General features: G+C 41.7%; 2 protein-coding genes across 2 annotated transcripts in view; one reads left to right on the top strand and one right to left on the bottom strand.

Moving 5' to 3' along the window:
• The window catches only part of scp2b (sterol carrier protein 2b), a 44,451-nt gene extending 24,087 nt beyond the window's left edge, over positions 1–20,364 (bottom strand). Inside the window, exons 1-3 of the mRNA XM_067447159.1 lie at positions 20,216–20,364; positions 13,707–13,806; positions 9,751–9,880 (exon numbers count right to left, since the gene is read on the bottom strand). Coding sequence (XP_067303260.1) covers positions 9,751–9,880; positions 13,707–13,806; positions 20,216–20,238 — 253 coding nt within the window. The 5' untranslated portion in view covers positions 20,239–20,364. The remainder of the gene's footprint in view (positions 1–9,750; positions 9,881–13,706; positions 13,807–20,215) is intronic.
• Positions 20,365–21,614: 1,250 nt separating this feature from the next.
• Positions 21,615–24,420, top strand: LOC137078345 (dolichyl-diphosphooligosaccharide--protein glycosyltransferase subunit DAD1). Its single transcript, XM_067445538.1, has 3 exons — positions 21,615–21,892; positions 22,519–22,673; positions 24,119–24,420. The coding sequence occupies exons 1-2, from the start codon at positions 21,682–21,684 to the stop codon at positions 22,647–22,649; spliced, it is 342 nt and encodes a 113-aa protein (XP_067301639.1). The 5' UTR covers positions 21,615–21,681; the 3' UTR covers positions 22,650–22,673; positions 24,119–24,420.
• The last annotated feature ends 98 nt before the right edge of the window (positions 24,421–24,518 follow it).

Below are 24,518 nucleotides of genomic sequence, written 5' to 3' on the forward strand. Positions count from 1 at the left end.
TTTTTTGCACTGAACACCAACACCGCCACTCTGCGGGTGTAACCGCAGTGACTCCGACTACTGTGACAATTTTTGCACTGAACACCAACGGCGCCACTCAGTGGGTGTAACCGCAGTGACTCCGCCTAGAGTGACTTTTTTACGCTGAACACCAACGCCCCCACTCAGTGGGTGTAACCGCAGTGACTCCGCCTACTGTGACTTTTAATGCTGAACACCAACACCGCCACTCAGTGGGTGTAACCGCAGTGACTCCGCCTACTGTGACAATTTTTGCACTGAACACCAACGCTGCCACTCAGTGGGTGTAACCGCAGTGACTACACCTACTGTGACTTTTAATGCTGAACACCAACGGCGCCACTCAGTGGGTGTAACCGCAGAGACTCCACCTACTGTGACTTTTAATGCTGAACACCAACACCGCCACTCAGTGGGTGTAACCGCAGTGACTCCGCCTACTGTGACAATTTTTGCACTGAACACCAACGCTGCCACTCAGTGGGTGTAACCGCAGTGACTCCGCCTACTGTGACTTTTAATGCTGAACACCAACGGCGCCACTCAGTGGGTGTAACCGCAGAGACTCCACCTACTGTGACTTTTAATGCTGAACACCAACACCACCACTCAGTGGGTGTAACCGCAGTGACTCCGCATACTGTGATAATTTTTTGCACTGAACACCAACACCGCCACTCTGCGGGTGTAACCGCAGTGACTCCGCCTACTGTGACAATTTTTGCACTGAACACCAACGGCGCCACTCAGTGGGTGTAACCGCAGTGACTCCGCCTACAGTGACTTTTTTACGCTGAACACCAACACCGCCACTCAGTGGGTGTAACCGCAGTGACTCCGCCTACTGTGACTTTTAATGCTGAACACCAACGGCGCCACTCAGTGGGTGTAACCGCAGAGACTCCACCTACTGTGACTTTTAATGCTGAACACCAACACCACCACTCAGTGGGTGTAACCGCAGTGACTCCGCATACTGTGACAATTTTTTGCACTGAACACCAACACCGCCACTCTGCGGGTGTAACCGCAGTGACTCCGCCTACTGTGACAATTTTTGCACTGAACACCAACGGCGCCACTCAGTGGGTGTAACCGCAGTGACTCCGCCTACAGTGACTTTTTTACGCTGAACACCAACACCTCCACTCAGTGGGTGTAACCGCAGTGACTCCGCCTACTGTGATGTCATTTTCATGCCATTTGTGCTGAACACCAACAATAGAGCACAAACACCACAAAAACGCCCCAATGCGTCACGACATTCTCAAAGGAGCAGGCCTTCTGTGTCACTATTCTTTTCAAAATGATCAGATTTATGATTTGCGACTGGTGTGTGATAAAACAGGCCAAAAATATACCAGATAATTACACTGAAAGCAATTTTAAGATTTTAAGTGTTTCATGTATGTTCTGTAAGTATGATTATTTTGGGACTTTTTAGTTTGTATTCATTAGCTTATGTGTTTTTACCTTTGTTCAGTTTTCCCACTGCTTCTTGGCTACCATGGTTACAAATATGATTAGTTATTTCCTTCAGCTATGTGTCATTAATAACCTCATATGCCTTCCTATTCATTTTGGTCTCATTTAAAGTTATGCACTGTGTAGGTTGAGTTCTTTGTTTTCCTGTGCCTGGAATAATTTGTGAAGTTTATTAAAAACGATTTAAATGTATCTGTCTTCGTGCGTTTAGCACAACCCCACGCTTAACATTAACAGGCTAGAACATCAGAGACCGTAGAAGTGTAAAAGTTTAAACATCTACTTCAGTGTTGGGCAAGCTACTTGGAAAATGTAGTGAGCTAAGCTACCAGTTACTCTACATTAAATTAAGCTTCACTACACTGAAGCTACCCCCCTGGGAAATGTAGCAAGCTAAGCTACAGCAACTTGACAAAAGAAGTTTACTACATCTAAGCTACTTTTTATTTATTTAATTTTATATTGAACCCACTTCATTCCAATCAATGCTATTTCAGTGATCAATAAAAGTGATCACATTTTTTTTAGTTATACAAAAACTGTCCGAAATCAATTCGGCAACAAAAACACGTGATCCAAAATATTAACAAAACGTACTCGGTTACTTTCGTAACCTCGGTTCCCTGAGAGAGAGGAACGAGTATTACGTATGGGAAAAACTCCTTTTCTCGAGAATATGAAGCAAAACTTTTAATAAAGGTATCTATGTAAAGCGCAGTGAGCTGCACGGCCATAGCCCAGCGCGAGGAGCGCTCTGATTGGCCGGGCTGCGGCAACTGCAGGAACCTATGGTGAGGCGGCTGAGAGGAACGAACCAATGGGGGGCGTTCCAGAAGCCCGCCGAAAAAGGTGCTTATATTTGCATACAGGAGGCTATATAAGACCCTAATTCGCCATAGGTGTCAGGTTTTAAGATCGACTGAAGCGATACCTGAGAAGCATAAACACGGCACGGAACGTAATACTCGTTCCTCTCTCTCAGGGAACCGAGGTTACGAAAGTAACCGAGTACGTTCCCTTTCGAGAGAGGTTCCTCGTATTACGTATGGGAACACAATGTAAAGCGCCGTGTGTGCTGACTGACCCAGTATACCCAAAGCACATGTTATAAACCCCCGAGACACCGACAGAGGCGGCTTATAAGGGGAATGAAGAACCGGAAGAGTCGGTTCGTTTGAACAGCTGATCGGACATAGTCGGATCTTATGATGAATGAATAGTGCTTAAGGACTAATGTGTACAGGCCAAAATGTAAGCCAATCTGTTTGCCAGGGCCAAGATAGAGCCTAGATGGAGAGAAGCCCTGCTTGTAGAGCTGGAACCTCCAACTTGTAGAATCTGATAAAAGTGGACGGAGAGGCCCAGCCTGCCGCCGCACAGATATCTTCCAAAGAAATGTCACACGACCAAGCCCAAGATGAGGCCATGCCTCTAGAGGAGTGGGCTTAAATGCCTGTAGGACAGGTTAGGTCCTGGACCTATATGCTAGTGGGACTGCATCCACTATCCAGTGTGAGAGACTGTTTCATGACAGCACAAACTTTAGTGCGGCCACCGAAGCAATGAAGAGCTGATCCGACTGCCTGAAGGGGGCGGAGCGCTCTAGATACAATCTCAATGCTCTGACTGGGCAGAATAGGTTTGCGTCTTATTCTCTCTGAGACGCGGGTTAAGCAGTGCAAAGACCTGCATACTGAAGGGGTTGATAGCACTTTCAGCATAAAACCATGCCTCGGTTTGAGCACAACCTTGAAGTTGCTGGACCCAAACTCAAGACAGGAAGGGCTCACGGAGAGTGCAGGTAAGCCACCCACTCGGTTAACCGAGGCCACAGCCAGCAGAAAAACGGTTTTGAGTGATATGTGCTTCAAGCTCGTGTTCTGAAGTGGTTAGGAGGGGGAACCCTTCACGGCCTCCAAAACCATGGCGAGGTCCCAAATAGGGACCGAGGTAGGGGCAAGGCGGGCTGAATCTCCTGGCCCCTTTAAGAAAACACACAATAAGATCACTTTTCCCTAGTGAATGTGCCGCGATCGGAGCGTGGCTAGCTGCTATGGCGGAGACACACACCCCGAGTATGGAGGGGGGACGACCCGCATCCATTAGCTCTTGGAGAAAGCGAGCGGTTCCGCCAGTTCGCATGAGTGTGCGTCGATGTTTCGCGTAGCACATTGGTTAGAAAACCACTGACCACTTCAAAGCAGAGCTGCCAGATAGCAGGGGCTCTAGCTTCCGAAATAGTGTTCATAACTTGTCAGAGAGGTTCCCGGATACCGTTGATGGGCCATACGTGGAGGGCCCACAGCTCGGGATTGGGATGCCAGACCTTCCCTTTCATTGGCAGAATAGGCATGGGGCTGTGTCTGACAGCTGAAACAGTATGGAGAACCATGTGCGGTTCTTCCAAAGTGGGGCTATTAAAAAGCACAGGCTGCAGCTGGATCGCGATCGGAGGGAACATATAGAGGGAGTCTGGGCCAACATGGGCCAGGGCATCCCTGCGTTTGCAGAAAAAATATTGGGCAGCGTGTGCTGTGCGAGCTGAATTGTTTGCGGGTAAAGGGACCATCCCCCTGGGGACATGGGTCCTCTGGATAACATGTCCAGACCCTGATTCAGAATACCTGGCACGTAAGCCGCCCTTAGGGAGCTCAGATTGTGCTCTGCCCATAAAAGGAGATGCTTAGCCATGCACGGTTCTTATGCCGTAAGTCTTGAGTCTATGACAATGACTGTACTGATAAGCCTGCCCCTCGAAGGCGAATCTCAAGAATGGCCTGTAGTGGGGGTGGGGGGTTATCGTAACGTGAAGTATGCGTTTTTCAGATCTATTGAGAAAACCCAATCCCCGGGGCGAATGTGCGCAAGGATTTGTTTCACCGTCAGCACCTTGAAACGAGCGTGTCATAAGTGCTTTGTTCAGATGCCTGGAAAATGGGCCTGAGACCGCCACCCATTTTCGGCATGAGGAATTAGCGACAGTAAAAACCTGACTCGCTAGCGTCGGGTGTACTGTTTTCGCCGCTCTCTCCTTTAACAGTCTCAATGCCTCAGCGAGAGCACGTGACTGACACTGCTTCTTACAGAGGGCTCGACCACGGCTTGAATCGCGGGGTCTGCGAGCAAAACTGTAGCGAGAACCTCGTTTTATATGTTCAACACCCAATATTATATACCAGGAATGGCCTGCCAGGCCTGGGCTCGTAAAGCCAGGGGTTGAATTAGATTCGGGGGCTGGCCGCTTAGTAATAGGGGCCTGTTAGCCGGGTTGCTTGTGCTGTAACACTGCTTGTAACACTGTGGGGATAGTGTTAGTTTTGGCGGTGCAGGCTTTGCAGTGGGCGCACGCCTCACATTTATATTGTGTGTGCGAGAGTGAACTTTGTGAAAAGTCCTTGGGTGCAGGAGTGCAGACTGTAAAGTGGGCACATTTCCTACATAGAAAGCTCTTTTGTGTGTAGTGTAAACAATGTGCAGTGGCGCACAACCTACGTAGAATACCCACGGTGCAAACCAGTGAGCAAATCCACAGGGGTAAACGCACACAGCATAGTGTGCAGACGAGCGTGTTTAACACAGGCTAGTTGACTGCAATATTTCATCTCCAGTCACTTAACTTAAGGGAACTGGGAGAATGTAAGGAAGTGCGGGTGGTATGTGAGCCATTCCACAATGCCGTTATGCTCTAGTCTAGACTGAAAGCGCGCATGCAGACAAGCGTGTTTGACCACAGGCTAGTTGACTGCAATAAGGCTAGTTGACTTTATATGGTGTAATCCGGCCGCGGCGGGATTTATTTGTGATTTTGTGAGGCTGAATTAACAGTGCTTATGTAGGGGTGCACACTGTGTAGTGGACACTTTGTCTACAGTGTAAAAACCTTTCCAGCCGCCTGAATAAAGGGGACTGGAAGTGATAGAGTGAAAAAAGGGCTTAGCTTGGCAGCCATTTTCCGACGCCCTTATGCTCTGACAGTGAGCGCGTGCTATGACGTAAGCCGCGCTCTAGTCAGCAACGCGCTGTGGAAGGGGCGCGCGCTATCATGACAAGGCAGCCATTACAACTTCCTTGGCAGTAAGCGCGCGCTGCAGCGACATTGTTCTTGACATACCCAACAGCCCGAGCTCGCTCGTCTAACTTACTCTAGTATTCTCTGTCCGCAGCGCTTCAGCACGGCGGCGGTAGAATGAGCACGGCGAGAGCTTCGGCTCGAGTTTGTTTATTCACTCTAGTATTCTCTGTCCGCGGCGATAGAGCGACAGGACGAGAGAATTGGAAGCGTGAGGTAAAACTCTGTCCGCGGCGCTTCTAGCACGGCGAGAGCTTCGGCTCGAGTTTGTTTATTCACTCTAGTATTCTCTGTCCGCGGCGATAGAGCGACAGGACGAGAGAATTGGAAGCGTGAGGTAAAACTCTGTCCGCGGCGCTTCTAGCACGGCGAGAGCTTCGGCTCGAGTTTGTTTATTCACTCTAGTATTCTCTGTCCGCGGCGATAGAGCGACAGGACGAGAGAATTGGAAGCGTGAGGTAAAACTCTGTCCGCGGCGCTTCTAGCACGGCGAGAGCTTCGGCTCGAGTTTGTTTATTCACTCTAGTATTCTCTGTCCGCGGCGATAGAGCGACAGGACGAGAGAATTGGAAGCGTGAGGTAAAACTCTGTCCGCGGCGCTTCTAGCACGGCGAGAGCTTCGGCTCGAGTTTGTTTATTCACTCTAGTATTCTCTGTCCGCGGCGATATCGCGACTGAACTAGAGAAGAGGAAGACTGAGGAAAAACTCCGTCTGTCCGCGGCGCCTCCTCAGCGCGACGGTATAGTGACGAGAGCTTCGGCTCGAGTTCGCCTATTCACTCTAGTATTCTCTGTCCGCGGCTGTAGCGCGACGGAATGAGAGAAGAGTGGGAACAACTCTGTGGCAGCGGCGGAAGAAGAGCCGCGGCGGCGGCAGAGTGAAGAGAGCTTCGGCTTGAGTGTGCTCATGTCCTCTAACATTCTCTCTTTCCGCGGCGCTATTCAGCGCGACGGGACGAGAGCAGAGGGAGAGTGAGAAGAGCTCCGTCTTTCCGCGGCGCTTAACGACGCGGCGGAACGAGAGAGTCCTCGAGTAGAACAAGCCTGTAAGCTCTAGAAGTGGCGTTGCAGCGGCAACACACACACACAAACACATATAACACTCAACATAGACACAGTTTAAAGGATATATAACGCCGGATGGCGTAGCTGGAACGGCAGAGAAGGCGGAGAGGGAGTCCGTCGTCCTCAGCTGCAGGTTCCGCTGGTGCCTTTTCAACGGCGGTGCTTCTTCCGGAGACCAGCGAAGGTATCGCTGAAGGAGATAAAATCTGACACCTATGGCGAATTAGGGTCTTATATAGCCTCCTGTATGCAAATATAAGCACCTTTTTCGGCGGGCTTCTGGAACGCCCCCCATTGGTTCGTTCCTCTCAGCCGCCTCACCATAGGTTCCTGCAGTTGCCGCAGCCCGGCCAATCAGAGCGCTCCTCGCGCTGGGCTATGGCCGTGCAGCTCACTGCGCTTTACATAGATACCTTTATTAAAAGTTTTGCTTCATATTCTCGAGAAAAGGAGTTTTTCCCATACGTAATACGAGGAACCTCTCTCGAAAGGGAACCAGGGGCCTATTGCACAAAACTAGCATATGGGATTAAGCCGGGATATCAAACATACCCTAAAGGCAAACTCATACCAAGAACGATAACGATAATGAAAGATAACTGCATATTAGCGGATAAATTGAGCCAGGATCACCAAAATATCCCAGCTTAATCCCTTATCCTAGTATTGTGCAATAGGTCCCTGGTGTCGAGAGAGTGTGTGTGTATGTTCATCTGTATGTGTATGATATGCATATGCACCTGTGTGTTTGCATTTATGCTCAATTTAGACTTGGGCACTTTTGCAGGACAAACTGTAAGTTAAAGGGGTACTTCAGCGCTGGGAAGATGAATCTGTATTTGAACTGGGTCATCAATGCAGTAGAAATGTGAAATTATTTTTGAATTTGGTGCTTTCTAGACTGAGAAAAGACAGAAAATGTATTTTTGTCCCATGGGGATGAAAGACTACAATTCCCAGAATGCTTCGCTGCCCTGTGCCATTCCCCAACGCCACCAACTTGATTACAGCGACTGAGTTAGAGAAGACACTACAATTAAAAACTGAACGCGTCTGTTTAATATGAGTGGGTCACCGCGCGAGTATCACAGCACTGAGCACTAACTGCACGAGTGATGAGAGCTGAGGTAATCGCGACTACACTCGCGGCATACATTCACAACGCAAGTTCAGTCCGGCGCGTTTCAGTTCATGCCTTTACAAGCTTAACTTTCATAGAAATTAATTTGATAAGTTAAAAGACTTACATTGCACACCATAGCTCCGTTTAAATGAGTGCCTGCCAGCTGAGCTCTCCCTGCAAGCTGAGTGTAATCTCCCATCCCCCATGTGCGAGATCAAAACATGCGGAAATGGCTCCCTCTGCTGGCTGTAGTCTTTAGCCTTTGGGCAAACATTCCTCCTATGATGCAAAAATCGTCAATTTGCATCATAGGAGGAATTTTTCTAGAAATAAAATGCATAAATCTCTTGTCTCAGGGAGATATGAGGGGGGAAAGCACAATAATTTGAATATACTCCAGGGTTTCTACTGATACAAAGCCATATGCTAATCGCTGAAGTAACCCTTTAATTTACAACTCAACTTGTACAAAAAAAAGTCCAGTCCAGAAAGTACAGTAGCAAAATAATTAAGCCCAGCTCCAAACAGTACAAACATGGCAAAAAAACAAAACAGCCTGTGTGTGTGTGTGTGTGTGTGTGTGTGTGTGTGTGTGTGTGTGTGTGTGTGTGTGTATGTCTCCCACACACATGAAACAAGTTTCAATCATTCATTCATTCATATCAAGAGGTGGCCAGGCTGGACCCCGATACTTTTAACAAGAGCTGTTTATTCAAGAGACACAATAGATTTTAAAACCCCGCAGTTTCTCTTTTGTCAGCGCGCGGACGATGCGTGTGCAACAGCTAATTGAGCGCTAGGAGAAAAAAAAACATCAACTAGATAGTGCGGATGCGCACGCGCCTATCCCGTCTTTACGCGCTCACTGCCAAAGAAGTACTTTGAAAGGCTCGCGCGCGCATCTGTGCGCGGCTGCGCGAGACAGAAAGGAACGTAGAAAGTGAAGTATATCCGCGTTCTTATCAGTTGTGTTTACAATTTGAGCTTGATCCTCAGAAATGCTTGGGAAAATGAAACGTTAGCTTGTGTGGACGCTACCGCACTACTTGATCAACAGAAGAGCTTCGCTACTGAAAAGCTATTTCATTGAGAAAACAGCGACGCTACCACCACGCTACTGAAAAATGTAGTTAAGCTAGTAGCGTCACTACTTGTAGCGACGCTACGGCCCAACACTGATCTACTTAATACACCAACATTCTGGTCAGAGGTTACATTTCAGTGCTTCTGTGCCATTTGTTTTAAATCAAATGCTTAACGACCTTAGTTTAAGGCGTTATTTTAATAGTATTATTAATCGGGTATTTGTGTTAAAGCTGCAGTCCGTAACTTTTTGCGCTCTAGTGGTTAATAAGCAGAACTGCACGTGTCTTGCGGAAGAACATTGCAGCCGGAGCTACTTCTCTCTGTTTATGTCTATGGCGGATCACGCAGGGACTGTGCTCCTCCGCAGCGGTACCTACCAGTCTGGCCTGAAATAGTCCCAATATAAACACTTATTAAAAGTGTACCATAATGATTCAGGGTAAGACAAAAACACGGTTTGGAAAATGGATTCATGTCATACATTGTCATTGTATAATATTTGTAAATCTTGAATACAAAAAAACACGGACAGCAGCTTTCATTTGATAGACTTTATATTATTAAGCTACAAAATAATTTATTAACGTTACATTGTGTGTTTTTGTGTTCACTGATTTAAGTTTATTATTTAAGTTCTATTTTTTAATGTTAAGTGGGTTTTGGTGTTGAATGTTTGTTGGAAGTGTGTGTTCTGATAAGTGTTCACAGTTTTCAGAAAGATGCATCTCTACTGGGGAAAATATCCAACCTCTCCTTCAACCTACAGCCATTTTCTCCTTTAAATTTAGAGCTGTTTTCATGAAAATAACTACACTTGATCCAGATGCGTCCAGCCTGAGATACCGTTGAACTAGGAAATGTCACAGCTGTTCGTAGCATCTGCATTTTATAACAGACTCACCAGCATCATTGTGAACGGAGCCCGTTCCGTTCTTCACATCAACGATCCAGATGGCTTCCTTTCCGTCCGGCCCATCCTTCACCTTGAAGGCAAACACACCTCCGATCTTCTTCACAAACTGCTCTCCGTCCTACACACACACACACACACACACACACACACACACACACACACACACACACGCACACACACACAGAGGCCATCAGTTGCACACCCACCATAAACTGTGTGAACCGCAGCTAAACTTAAACGATGAAGAGATAACTTTTTGTCCCCAAAGTTTAACCATTAACCGAATCCAACAGAATTATTTTCTCATCTGCATCTATTTGTGCATGACTGCACACACACACACACAAAAATCATGTCAAAATGCCAGTCTTGGTGAGTCCCTCCATAAACAGTCACTTATAACTAACGTGAACGCAAACAATTGAGAAAGAAAACAGATGTGCATCATCATATTGGATATGTGCATTCGGTCTTAAAGTGACAGTAGCCTAATATTCCAGCTGCTGTCTGTCATCAATGTTAATCAAACCACAAAATACAAGGAGAAAATACAGCGTTTGTAGCTTTAACAAAGATGAATATTTAATTCATAAAGTGAAGACTATGCAGTGTTAATTTACATTTGATTATTCATTTTATATACCTGAATACTGTTAGATTTACCTGAAAAACATATATCACTATTTATTTTAGCACTTAGTTCTATTGTATTTATCTGTGCTTGTAATTTGTTTATTATGTTCTGTGCAGATTCACTCCCCTAGAATATCAGCCCAATCATTCAAGTAATCTGGTGAAGTTGTTTTTATAATTGCAAAGTCCGCTTTTTTCCAATATCAGGCAGCTGTTAAAGGGATAGTTCACCCAAATAATGAAAATAACCCAGATTTACACCCATTCAAGACATCCTTCGTAAATTGAAGGCGGAAAATGGTCTGGCGGAAGCTAGATATTTGTGAAACATGTCAAATATGGATTTTTATCTAACAAAACCCATCAGATTCATTTCCAAAGGCCTTTATTACCTACCCCGGGCCATGTGGATTACTTTTATAATGGATGGATGGACAATTTTTGTGCTTCAAATTTTGGGCTGCCATTCACTACCATTATAAAGCTTGGAAGAGCTAGAATATTTTAAATAACTCAGATTGTATTCGTCTGAAAGAAGAATGTCATATACACCTAGGATGACTTGATCATTTTCATTTTTGGGTGAAATATCCCTTTAATTAAAGTGTTATAATACAAAAATAACATCAAAAAGGGGGCAGCAGGATCAGAAAATATTTCAAGCTGGATTCAAACACACAATAAACGCTAGGCCACATCTCTAAAGAGATCTTTCTTTATGAGACGCACACACAGATTACACAAAAATCACCAGCAGTGGGACATATTATCAGTGTATTTTAAAGAATATTTGGTTGCAAGGGGTTGTATAGTTGGATAAAGCAGCGAGCAAAATAAAATTGATTTTAACCTTGAAAAGATCCTATAAAACACCCACAAACACTCGCATTGCATACATACATACAACATTTGCATCCCATTTGTTACACTTGCTTGCTTTTACACAAACCAGAAGCATCATAAACAGGTGCTCGTAACAAACCGCCTCAGCCCTCAAGCCTGGGAGAGTGAGACAATAATTACCTCATAAAATTACACACTGCATTGCAGAGCGTAATGGAGCAAAAATGATCAGAAAGCACATTGGTTTTTCCCCAGAGTACTTCTGTTGTGTAACAGGCTGTAATTTGAGTAATTCAGCTCAAATGGCTGACAGTGAGAGATGGTGTCTCATCTCTCAAGAAGGTGAGAGATCCACGGATGAATAAGAACAAGCACACTTCACTTAGCCACTAACAGAACCCAGACTGAATCTGAACACACAACTAGGAAAATCAGAGACACTGATGAATAAATGACGGTTAGTTCACAAAAATAATGTTTTACTGTTTTTGTTACCCGTTAGGTGGTTCCATCCAAAAGGATAAAAAACTACGGAATACTTTTTGAAAAGATATTATGGTCATTTTTACTGTCAAGCTAAAAAAAGACACTATTAATCTAGCGGTGAAAAGGTGAATATTAGTTTCTGTTCCTCTCAATTCTGATTTCGTTTTAACTCCTACCGTGGCCGATTTAGTCCAAGATTAACATGGCAATCCCCCTCTTCACATTTGACACAGTGCCATCGAGTGTTAAAACACGAAAGGCGAAGCTTGAATTTACAGGTATGTCCCTCTTTGGCTACTGTACTTCCAAGATGGAGGGGCAACATGGCCACCGGCATTCGAACCCCTCACCCGTATGTATTTTCAATGGCATATTAAAAACGTATGAGAATACTTTATAACTTGAAAGAAGTAAATATACATTAATGAGCACATATATTTTTGAAAGAACTAAGTGTTTTTAGCTAAGAATAAACTAAAAAAGTTACACAGTGTAGCTTTTAAGTAGTCAATACAACTTATAATTACAAGTTATATGAATCCATATTGTCTGCAAAAATTATTGTTTTAAAAACATTAATATAATTTTTTTACATTTTTACATTAACCTTTGATAACATTAAATTTCATCCTATGTTCTAAAGACTGGTCAGAAATCATGAGATTAAATGCAATTACTTTATTTAATAAAATAACAAAATAGTTGAAAAGTTTGGTACTGCATCTAAACAAAATCTCACTGAAAGCTCATTTTTTGAGATATAAATTTGGAACACAACTCGGTCATATTTTTGGCCTTGATTTTCTTGCAGGTTTGTAAAAGATTATATTACATAAAATATGAACAATTCTATTTTTACATTATACATTTACATATGCTTAACCTTTTTTTCTATTTAATTTAATTTTCTAAATTTGGATAGTGCATTTTCATGTCTACGCAAATAAAACGGGTTGAGTTAAGGAATTATTATGGAAAAACTAAATATAATTAATAAGTCTCGAAGTTATTTACTTATTCTCTGCAAGTCTCTTCTGCTGCATTTCTTTGATCAAAGATTCAGGAAAAACTGAAATATTGTGAAATATTATCATTTAAATCTATGATCTTTCAGAAATCATTCTGATATGAGGGTTTGCTGCTCAAGAAACATTTATATTTATTATAAATGTTGAACAGTTTCATATTTTGTGGAAACTGTTACATTTCTGTTCAGGATAGTTTAAAAGAACAGCATTTATTCTAAATATAAATGGTTTGAAAGATTATAAATGTACATTTGATTGAATTTTAGACAACCTTGCTAAAGAAAAAGCATTTTAAAAAAGGGGTCCTATTACAACCCTTTTCACAAGATGTTAAAGAAGTCTCTGATTTTGTGTATGTGAAGATTTAGCTCAAAATACCCCACAGATCATTTTTATAGCATGTAAAAATGTCCCTTTTTGAAGGCGAGCAAAAACATGCCATTTAGTGTCCCTTTAAATGCAAATGAGCTGATGCTCACGTATATACACAACTTCAATGTATAGAATATATTTTGTCTGACTTGGGAACAAAACGTGGAGAATAACTATTCCTGTAAACCCAGATGATGAGCGGGCTAACGCATTGAGGTATTAAGCAGGTCATGAAACTGCAGTTAAAGGAGGGGGATGGACACATATGTTGCAGATTCAAAGTATGTGATGCACATGAAGCAACATGAAAAGGATCGTCTAGATAACCAAGGGATTTGGGTTTAATGAATTGACGATTTCTTCAGCACCCAATAACTTTGTAGTCTGAATAAAAAGCTTTCACACCAGCCAGCGGGGGGAAAGCAGGCCTGACAGCGGATCACTGCCATGATTAAAGCTGGGTAATAACTCGAATTCAGACCCAACTTGATGGAGCCTCAGGCAGAGACGCTGAGGTGTAAAGAGGCTTGACCACCTCAGCCAACTAATTCAGATGAGTTAACCCAAGCAGGCATCCTGTACCTCATGCAGCTTTTTATTGATCTCCTGGAAGACGGCGTGAGCTTTGAAGCCCTCTAGACCCGAAGACGCGCTGGTCAACACCGCCTGGACCCGTGGAGAGCTGGGAATGAAAAGAGATATACACATGAAAGAAACATACACTTCAAGGAATAGCTCAACCAGAGCGCTGTTCTGCGTGCTGATCCACAGAAAAAGGAAAGCTGCACAGATATGGAACTAACATGAGGATGAGTCAATGATTTTGAGGTGAACTATCCCTTTAAGTAACATGGCTTCCTTATGCTGTTTTCCAGTCAGCATCATCTCTACAGTACTTTCTTCTCTCTTTCTTCTCTCTTCTCTCACTCTCTCTCTCTCTCTCTCTCTCTCTCTCTCTCTCTCTCTCTCTCTCTCTCTCTCTCTCTCTCAACACTTTAAAAACCCCATATATTCCATCTGAAAAGAACAATGGGTCTGTTCAGTACAAATATTTAAGCACAGGAAGACATCCAGACACAAAGATCTCTGGACGAACTGATCCCACAACACACATGTGGAGTTACTCAGAGACGTTCCTCACAGAAACATGCTGGAGACTGCAAGATGAAAACAAGCTACACTAATGTATCAAGAACAATTGCACCAACTTGGATAATTTCTCATGGGTGAAACACAGAACACAAATTATTTTATTTGAAAATACTTAAAATGAGCCCGTAAAATACACAGCCCCGCTCTAAAGTTTGGAAATGTTAAAATATTTGAAGGGGTCATAACACACAGTTTCTGCCAGTCTCACGTTAATCTCATACAAGTTTTTGCTCTCACTCTGGTTGATGTGTGTGTGTGTGTGTGTGTGTGTGTGTGTGTGTGTGTGTGTGTGTGTGTGTGTGTGTGTGTGTGTGTGTGTGTGTGTGTGTGTGTGTGTGTGTGTGTGTGTGTGTGTGTGTGTATCCAGGAGAAGTGCACATACAAGCAATACCGCTCTTTATAACGTCATACAGGGCCATACTCTGAAAAAAAAAAAACTTTCGAGACTTGTTCGATCCTGAAAGAATGTATTTGTCACAGTAATACTCTGGCATACGCCCAACTAGCTTTTTAAAAAAAAAAACTTTGACACATTTAGCATGAGAATGCATGTAAAAGCTTTTGACATCCCGTTTAATGTTTTTGAATAAAGTCTTTTCTGCAGAAATACAGATTTTTTAAATATGATTTCTGTTTTACTTTAAAATATAATTTATTTCTGTGATCAAAACTGAATTTTCACCAGTCTTTATCCAGTCTTCAGTGTCAAATGATGCTTCAGAAATCATATTAATATAATGATTTATTATCAATGTTGGAAACAGTTGTGCTGCTTCATTTTTTTCAGGATTTATTGATAATTAAAGATTTTAAAAAAATCAAACTAGAAATATTTTCACTTTTTGTCAATTTAAAGGGGGGGTGAAATGCTGTTTCATGCATACTGATCTTTTTACACTGTTAAAGACTTGGAATCCCATACTAAACATAGACAAAGTTTCAAAAGTTAAGGTGGACGTTTGATGGGAGTATTTCTTTGTCAAAAATACTACTTCCGGTTAGTCATAAGTTTCGGCAAGTTTTTTGAGATCATGCGTCCCCTTTGACGTTAATGGGGGCGGAATTTCCTTGTATGGGCCTTACGGACAATTCTACCGGAAGCGCGTGAGAGAGAGAGAGGGAGAGAGCGAAAGTAACAGGCTACGCCCATCAAAGCGCTGGCTTGTAGGATGCTGGACAGGTGATGTGCACATAACAATGTCACCAAAAAAGTGTGTTTTTGGTTGCCAGACCAAGACAGTCCTGCACAGATTCCCCAAAAACCCCGCGTTAAGGCAACAGTGGATGTAATTTGCTTTTCCGGATCAGCAACTGAGTTGCGCGAATGTTTATATCTGTTCGCTGCATTTCGGTGCCGACTGTTTCATAAACAAGGCCCAGCTCGACGCCGGATTTTCCCGATCGCCTAATGCTAAATGATGGAGCAGTCCCAACGTTAGAACCGCAGGCGGTGAGTGAGACTGCTTCAAATGTCTGTGTCTTTCCCTATGCTCATCAAGTAGCCCAAACATGATCACGTATAGTTGATCAATGGAGCATGCGATGTGTAGTGCGTGTACATTTGTTTAGCTGGCCACTATATGTGTAACTTTATGTTTGTGTATCGTAAAAGCACTCCAAACAACAATACACAAAGAGTGGGGAAATATGTTGAACTAAATAAGCGCGCTTCTTCATTCAAATGCGCTACTATTCCGTGTCTTTCTATGTAAACACTAACTTAACCTGCCGTGCAAAACCAGTCCGCTTACTGTCTACACAAACCACGCGTAAACACACAAACACACGTGCACAACTGCACTTCCCACATGTACACCTTCAAAGACAAAAATACGACGATATAATTCAAGTATAAATATGTAAATAACACAAGCCGCTAAGCATATTATATAGTTAGTGTATAACTTGTACCACATAGAGACGTCCTGCTCTAGTCGTTTTTGCTGCTGCTCCTGTTCAACTGCAGCCTCTGGGTCTGATTCCGGATCATAGATGTATGGCTGTATCTGATTAAAAGCCATATTTTTATTTTGAATAAAGTTTTTTTCCCGCTGTTAGGGATGACACAGCTTTACGACGCACTCGACTCAACATAGAAGCAGCGAGCACACGTCATTATTTAGCTCCGCTCACACGATACGCCCCCACCCGCTCGGCTTTTTTTCGGAAAGACTCGGAACAGCGCATCTTTCTTATATAATTATAAAAAAAATAAAGACTTTTCGGAGATATGCAGGATGCAATGCTACTCTATAGGTACTCAAGATTGACATGACACTGACTGAAACTGAGTGTTTCACCCCCCCTTTAACACTCAAAAAAGTAACAAAACAAAATGACTGACCCCAAACTTTTGAACGGTAGTGTGTGTTTATTGTTACAAAAGACAAAGAATCCTGAAAAAAAGTATCACAGTTTACAAATATATATATATATATATATATATATATATATATATATATATATATATATATATGTATATATATATATATATATATATATATATATATATATATAAAAGGGCTGCACGATTAATCTAAATCGAACCACAATCGCGATTTGGCTTGTGTGCGATTATGAAAGCTCAAAGGCTGCGATTTTAATTAAATAAATAAATGCCCAGTGTGTTAGCGAAGAGCGGCTCTGTGATAAACGCTGCTCCGTCTGAAAGACTGCGAGTTTGAGTCGTTTATAACGTGCGTTTGAAAAAGCAACACGAGTCAAACATTTTCACAAACTAGTGAAGCGTTCATAAACCTGTTCAGCAAAAGACAACGTTTAATAACATGTTTTACCTCACTTCATATCGTCAGTCGAGTGTGTGTGAGCTGATGTGGCTTCTCATCAGAGTGAGGCAGACGAGGCGTTATTTTATAGTATTCGATGTCAATCAGCACTGCATTATAATACACTTTATTATTATGAAAATACCCTTGACGGCTTGAAGAACTCAAAAAAGAATCGATTCCTCGATTCTAAGGCGTTGGGAATCGATTCCATCGCGGGGAATCGACTCCTCTTTATTCACTTGTCTCTCGCTTACTAATAATGATTGGAAGTCTATTTATTTTTTGCAAAAAGTTCTTTTGAACAGTTAGTTTCAAATTACGAGTTAAAAATAAAGCAATTCAGCGTTTTTTTGCGTCATTGTGTGATGACGTCACTAGAGCGTAATTCTAACTACTGATTTTTATGGTATGAAACGTTCAAATCAAGCCATATGTGAACGCATATCGCTGATTATTACTATACCTTTCATTCACTTAGTTTAATAGTGTTTATTGTCATTGTTTCCTTCTGTGATCCTGCATCGTGGACAAGTTTGCTACATTTTGCAAACAAAAACTCCATAATTTTAAATTGTGAAATGGTTCTGTTGTCCACAACGGTAGGTTTTGAGCGCTGCTTACAGATGCAGATGTGAGGGTCTTATTTTAATTTTCAATTTTCTTTTATTTTCATTAATCCATTGATAACTGAAAGAAAACGTGCCTAGACTAGAGAACAGCTTAATATGACGAGTCTAATGTTGCTATATTAATGAACGCAACTTGCTCGCGCATCTGATTGACAAATAAACTGCACACTCTTATATAATTTTTTTTCTTTAATATTGTGGTTATTTTACCTCGTACATTCTGTGCAAAAGCACTTATTTGAACGTAGTCATTTAACTTAACTGTGCACATGCATTTTAGACATGTCATGTAGTTTTAAACAAGCAATAAATGAACATCCATGAATAATGTGCTATCCTTTTGATTTATTAGGCTAAATCGCATTTACTTCTGGGCTATACGGGCCATTTCAGGAGAATCCATCATTTAAAATTCATCAGAGTTATGGAAATGTATCATCATTTTACAAATAAAGTTTCGGAGAAGGATACTTTCTACATCCTTGTATCCTGCGGTCACCCCGGAACTAGGTTCACCATCGATTTTGTTAAAAAAAGAAGAATCGAAAAGGAATCGAAAACAACAGTGCGGAATCGATTCTTGGAATCGACTCCGTCGATTCCGGAAACGAATTGGAATCGGAATCGATTCCAAAAATTTCGGAATCGACCAGCCCTACCGGAACCGAGATACCGTCAACCGGAAGTATCGAGTGTCATGGCGACGCCCACTAAGACTTGCAGGAAAGTTGTGGATAATAAGAAAAATCAATATTTTAAATTGTAATAATATTTCACAATAAATCTTTTTTCTGTATTTTTTGTCAAATAAATGCAGGCTTCTTTCAAAAACATAAAAAAGAGTAATGTTTCCAAACTTGTCACCGCATATTGTATTATATACCGTACAGTCATGTGAAAAAGTGAGGACACTGCTTCTGTATCAGGTCATAATAATACATTTAAAAATCCTCTGGTCCTTGGCATGCAGGTCTTAATTTGGAAAATAAAACCTAGAATGAAAAACAACACATGACATATCACAATGGTGTTATTATTTGTTTAGCAAATATAAAGGCAAAATGGAAGAGCCATGGGTGACAAAGTTAGGACGCCTAAGTTACTGTTAACATGGGAATTAAGAGTTAATAACGGTCAGGCACTGCTGATCAAATGCCTTTGATTAACTGATCACTAGCAGGTGTGATCTCCTCTATAAAAGCTGAAGTTCTGGCAGTTTGCTGGTCTGAAGCATTTGTGTGAGTTAACACAATGGCAAAAAGGAAATACATCAGCATGATCTTATAAAGCAATCTGCGAAGGGTTACAAGGCATTTCCAAACAATCTGACTGTGTAATGCTCTTACCATTGCTCAGAAAACCCAAGAACTACACCTCAGACTCTGCAGGCCTCAGTTAACATGTTAAATGTTAAACTTAATCACCGTACAATTAGAAAAAGACGGTTTAAGAATGGCATGTTTGGAAGAGTTGTCAGGAGAAAGCCTCTCTAAAAAAACATGGCAGCCCGACTTAGGTTTGCAAAGTTGCATCTGGACAAACCATAAGACTTCTAGAACAATGTCCTTTGGACAGATGAGACCAAAGTGGAGAGGTTTGGCCATAATGCACAGCGACTCTTTGGTGGAAGAGAAGTTTTAGTTTGCTTTGTAGCCACAGGACCTGGGCACCTCACAGTCACTGAGTCGACCATGCGTTCCTCCTATATCAAAGCATTCTAGAGTCAAATGTGAGACCATCTGTCCGACAGCTAAAGCTTGGATAAAATTGGGTCAAGCAACCGAATAATGATCCGAAGATCACCAGCAAATCTACAACAGAACGGCTGAAAAAAGAAAAGAATGAAGGTGTTGCAGTGGCCCAGTCGAAGTCCAGACCTCATCCTGACTGAAATGATGTGATGCTGTGGCAAGAGCTGTGCAAACAAATACCCACAAACCTCAATAAACTGAAGCAACACTGTAAAGAGGAGCGGGGCAAAAATCTCCCAGAATGACGTGAGAGACTGATAAATCATGCAGAAAACGATTACTTCAAGTTATTGCTACTAAAGGTGGATCTACAGGCGATTAAATGATAGGGTGTCCTAACTTTGTCACCCACATGTGTTATTGTTCATCTGAGATTTTATTTTCCAAATTTGAAGACCTGCCAGGCACTAGATGATTTTTTATGTCCTCCTGATTCGGAAAACCACTGAATTCAATAGTGTGTCCTAACATTTACACATGACATATGCGTTTAAGGTGTTGAATGTCTCATTCCTGAGAGTTTACACAGATCTGAGCTCTATTAAACCGGAAATCCCTTTCAAACATTGGATCAATCCACTGTCATCACACAAAACCAGCTGAATATTTCATATTAGCGAATCAAAAACAGAAACCCTGTAATAAATGGCTCACACACACACACACACGTAAATGTCCTCCATGTGCTACTGTCACACTCTGCAGAACCATTAAACACACATAATGACTGAATAAACTGGTCTCCTCATCATCATCCTCCTCCTCCTCACCTTGACAACTGTGGGACACGCATTGTTCGTGGATGTGAACTGCAGACAGACAGACAGGTGATCACAAGGCCGCTGCTGGCACTCCAACGATCGGCGATACTTTTGTGTCTGAACGCTACTTCCGTGTTCTGTGGCCATGAGCCAGACCTGAATAATCAAACGATGATTGAGAGGCAAAATAAGACAGTGCGACGGTTTTTATACGCAAAGTATGCATACAAGGAGAAAAGAAAGAGCCTTAAAGCTGTCCTTTTGAAAAAGTCGAAACGCATCACAAAGAAAACTCACAAAATAGCTGTCAAAGTCACTATAAATAAACATAGGCCTAAGTAATAGAACGTTCGCTTTAGGCCGATGGGCCGAACCATAGACCTAAGAAACAAATATAACTTTTGTTAGAACATTCTGTTATCTCCCAGATATGTAGTGTTGATGTGCAGCAATATATTGGACACAGACCGCACAACTGCACACATTACTGGGTATTTACTCTTTTTTTTTTTGTTGAGAGGATGAACAGAGTGGAAGGCGTCCAGCAGAGTGACCTGTCACCTCTGGATCCTGAGGAGCTGCAATGTCTCCATCACAGAAGATAGAAAGAATTTGTCTTTTTAATGGCATACTATCTTAGCAGCATCCTTTTTGGTATAATTTATTTATTACTATTTTATTATTATTTCTTTGCACAGTTCACAAAGAAAGAAAGAAAGAAAGAAAGAAAGAAAGAAAGAAAGAAAGAAAGAAAGAAAGAAAGAAAGAAAGAAAGAAAGAAAGAAAGAAAGAAAGAAAGAAAGAAAATGTATTCTCATGAATTTAGCATGTGCACCTGAATAATAAGTAGCCTATTTCTATTGATTAACACAAAATATATCAAATGACAGTTAACATTTCTGGATTATAGAAGATGATTTTCTTGTTTATGCTGTGATATTGCACACATTGTGTCATGTATTTCATACGACGTTTAAATACGTTTAGTAGGCGCGCGCGCGTGCACACACACATAGAGAGAGAGAGAGAGAGAGAGAGAGTGAGAGAGAGAGAGAGAGAGAGAGAGAGAGAGAGAGAGAGAGAGAGAGAGAGAGAGAGAGAGAGAGAGAGAGAGAGAGAGAGAGAGAGAGAGAGCATTAGGATGGTCATTGCTGCCTTCTGCCGGGCAGATGTGGCAGTTCTGTTCTCATTCTCGATGTGTGTGATTAATGTAAAATCTGCCAAACCATTGCTTTTTTCACGTGACTCGGAATGCCTTCCTATAGGGTACGTACAATTACATGACCCACGTTCATGGTTTGCCTATATTAATGTTGTGAAATGCTGAATTACATTTATTCTTTATATTTAAACACGTTTGAACGGAGGATTTTGGTATTTGAGCCATAGCGCGCCCCCTGCAGGCAGAGCGGCCTCAGAGAATTGCGCGCACGACAGTTGTCGGTGTTGTTTGGTGTTTCATATCGATAGTTAAAATGTCTAATTCGGTGATTTCAGTAATTGCCAGGTTTTTGGAGGAATATGCGTCCAGCACGCCTAATAAACTGAAAGTGATAGACGCGTATCTTCTGTATATCATGATGACAGGAGCGCTGCAGTTCCTCTATTGTTTATTAGTCGGCACGTTTCCGTTCAACAGCTTTCTATCTGGTTTCATAGCGTGTGTTGGGTCGTTTATTCTCGCAGGTAGGCCTAATCGATTATGTTTCGATTTGTTTAAGTGGACAGTAAATATCTAGTTTTCTCATTACAGTTGTTTGTTTATTTTTGTAAGCCTAATTATTAATTTATGAATAAGTTATAACAAATAGAGACACAATTTAAATAGCATTTTAATGGTTTTCAATGACAAGAACATCTTTATGCAGGTAGTTTATTTTATTTATTGTAATATTGAGCAAGTAGCTAATCTAATTAGGCCTACTTCCAATCCGTTAGACTTCTGATGCAATTGCATTAAATACTGTATAGCCTAGGCTACTACAGAACAAAACTATGTAAAGACTTTAACATGAAAATGTAATGTTAAAATATGTATACTGAAATCTCCCTTTACACACCTTTGTCAGTTCAAGAATCATTTATACAACTTTGTATTATATATAATTAGTATGAATTATTTAATCTATTAAATACTTATCTATTATTTAATTATTTGGCCTAATCTAATTACACTGTTGAAGATGTATATTTGATTCATTTTTTTAGAGTAATTTATCCAACATTTATTATTTAAGTACTTTACTTATTTATCCTTTTATTTGCAGTGCATTTGACTGATTTTCAATAACATGTGTCCATCTCATTTTCAGTGTGTCTGAGAATCCAGATTAATCCTCAGAATAAAGGCGAGTTCTTGTCCATCTCTCCAGAGAGAGCCTTTGCTGACTTCCTGTTCGCCCACACTGTGCTACATTTGGTTGTTATTAATTTCATTGGTTAACTGTCCACATGTGCTAATAAAAAGGTAAAGAAAAGCAAACACTGTATCTGGCCATAATCTACAGATTAAGGAATACAGTGCACTATTGCTGTCATTTGCAATGTATGAAGTGTTTAAAGGTCAAGTTGTACTGTATGTCATCTTACATACACTGATCAAGCATACCATTATGACCTAATATTGTGTTGGTCCCCCTTTTGCTACTAAAACAGTTCTGGAGGCATGGACTCCGTTAGACCCCTGAAGTTGTGCTGTGGTATCTAGGGCACTTTTTGTGTTTCGTTGCCTCTTCTTGACGGATCGCTTCCTGTTCTCCTGAGTTGTAAGTCGCTTTGGATAAAAGCGTCTGCTAAATGCATAAATGTAAATGTAAATGTATCTGGCACCAATATGTTAGCAGCAGATCCTTTTGCGAGGTGGATGAGACTGGTTTGTTTAGCATATCCGTCCCACAGATGCTCAATTGGATTGAGATCTGGGGAATTTGGGAAACTCGTTGTTGTGCTTCACATACCATTCTTGAACCATTTTTGCTTTGTGGCAGGAGCATTATCCTGCTGAAAGAGCCAGAGTCCAGTTCTGGTGCTCACATCCCCACTGTTGGTGCTTTCGGCGGTGGACAGGGGTCAGCATGGGCACCCTGACAGATCTGTGTCTATGCAGCCCCATACGCAACAAACTGAGATGCTCTGTGTATTCTGACACCTTTCTATAAGAACCAGCATTAACTTCTTGAGCAGTTTGAGCTCCAGTAGCTCATCTGTTTGATCGGACCACACAGGCCAGCCTTCGCTCCCCACGTGCATCAATGAGCCTTGGCCGCCCATGACCCTGTGGCCGGTTCTCCACTGTTCCTTCATTGGAGCACTTTTGATAGAAACTGACCACTGCAGACCGGGAACAGCCCACAAGAGCTGCAGTTTTGGAGATGCTCTGACCCAGTCTGTCGTACCATAATTTGGACCTTGTCAAACTCGCTCAAATCCTTACGCTTGCCCATTTTCCCTGATACTAACACATCAACTTTGAGGACAAAATGTTCACTTGCTGCCTAATATATCCCACCCACTAACAGGTGCCGTGACAAAGAGATAATCAGTGTTATTCAATTAAACATCTTAAGACACATCTTTTCCAGCTGCATCTGACCAATAAAGACTAGCACTTAACTATCCAATAAAATGTTCTGTTTATTTGTTTGTTTATAAAAATAAAAATAAAAGTGTACTTTTCGACTGAAACTTAAATTTCCTTAAAGCAATTCCATGCTACTGCTCCTCTTTTGTAAGTCGCTTTGGATAAAAACATCTGCTATTATGCCTGATCAGTGTATATTTTGTTATGGCCATAAAATCATAAAAAACATTGACACTTCCATGTAGCCTATATTATACAGTAACTTAACGTACAATTTAAAAAACATATTTTCTTCCACATGCTCATTAATAAATTTCTGTCTCTTCATGCAGATTGACCATTGAGGACTGACCAAACCTGAAATGCTCATGCAGATTAAAGGAAAGACAGAGAAGACACATCATGTAGTTCTCCTATCCACTGACATGCAGCACATGCAGACCTTATCAAATTTAACACTGCACGTGACAAATCCTGAAACGGGCCAATGCAATCAGTCTGACTAATATATACTCAACTTGAGTGTCTATTCATATTCTTTTTCTTTTAATTCAAATATGTTTGCACTATTTTCATTACCAGTATGACATAGATATATATTTATTCAGAAATAAATGACAATAAACCTTGCTGATTCGTGTTGTCTGAGATAAGCATAAGTCTCTTCTAAGGATTCACAGCTAACTTAGCTTTTGCCATTCAGTGTCTGACTTTCATTGTGCCTTGACACTT

The sequence above is a fragment of the Pseudorasbora parva genome, chromosome 6 (assembly GCF_024679245.1).
Source record: "Pseudorasbora parva isolate DD20220531a chromosome 6, ASM2467924v1, whole genome shotgun sequence".
NCBI classification, from domain to species: domain Eukaryota; kingdom Metazoa; phylum Chordata; class Actinopteri; order Cypriniformes; family Gobionidae; genus Pseudorasbora; species Pseudorasbora parva.

Coding starts and splice junctions, on each gene's coding strand:
- LOC137078345 (XM_067445538.1), top strand. CDS start 21,682: ATGTCTAATTCGGTGATTTCAGTAATTGCCAGGTTTTTGGAGGAATAT. Junction 21,893..22,518: donor TGGGTCGTTTATTCTCGCAG/GTAGGCCTAATC, acceptor TCTCATTTTCAG/TGTGTCTGAGAATCCAGATT.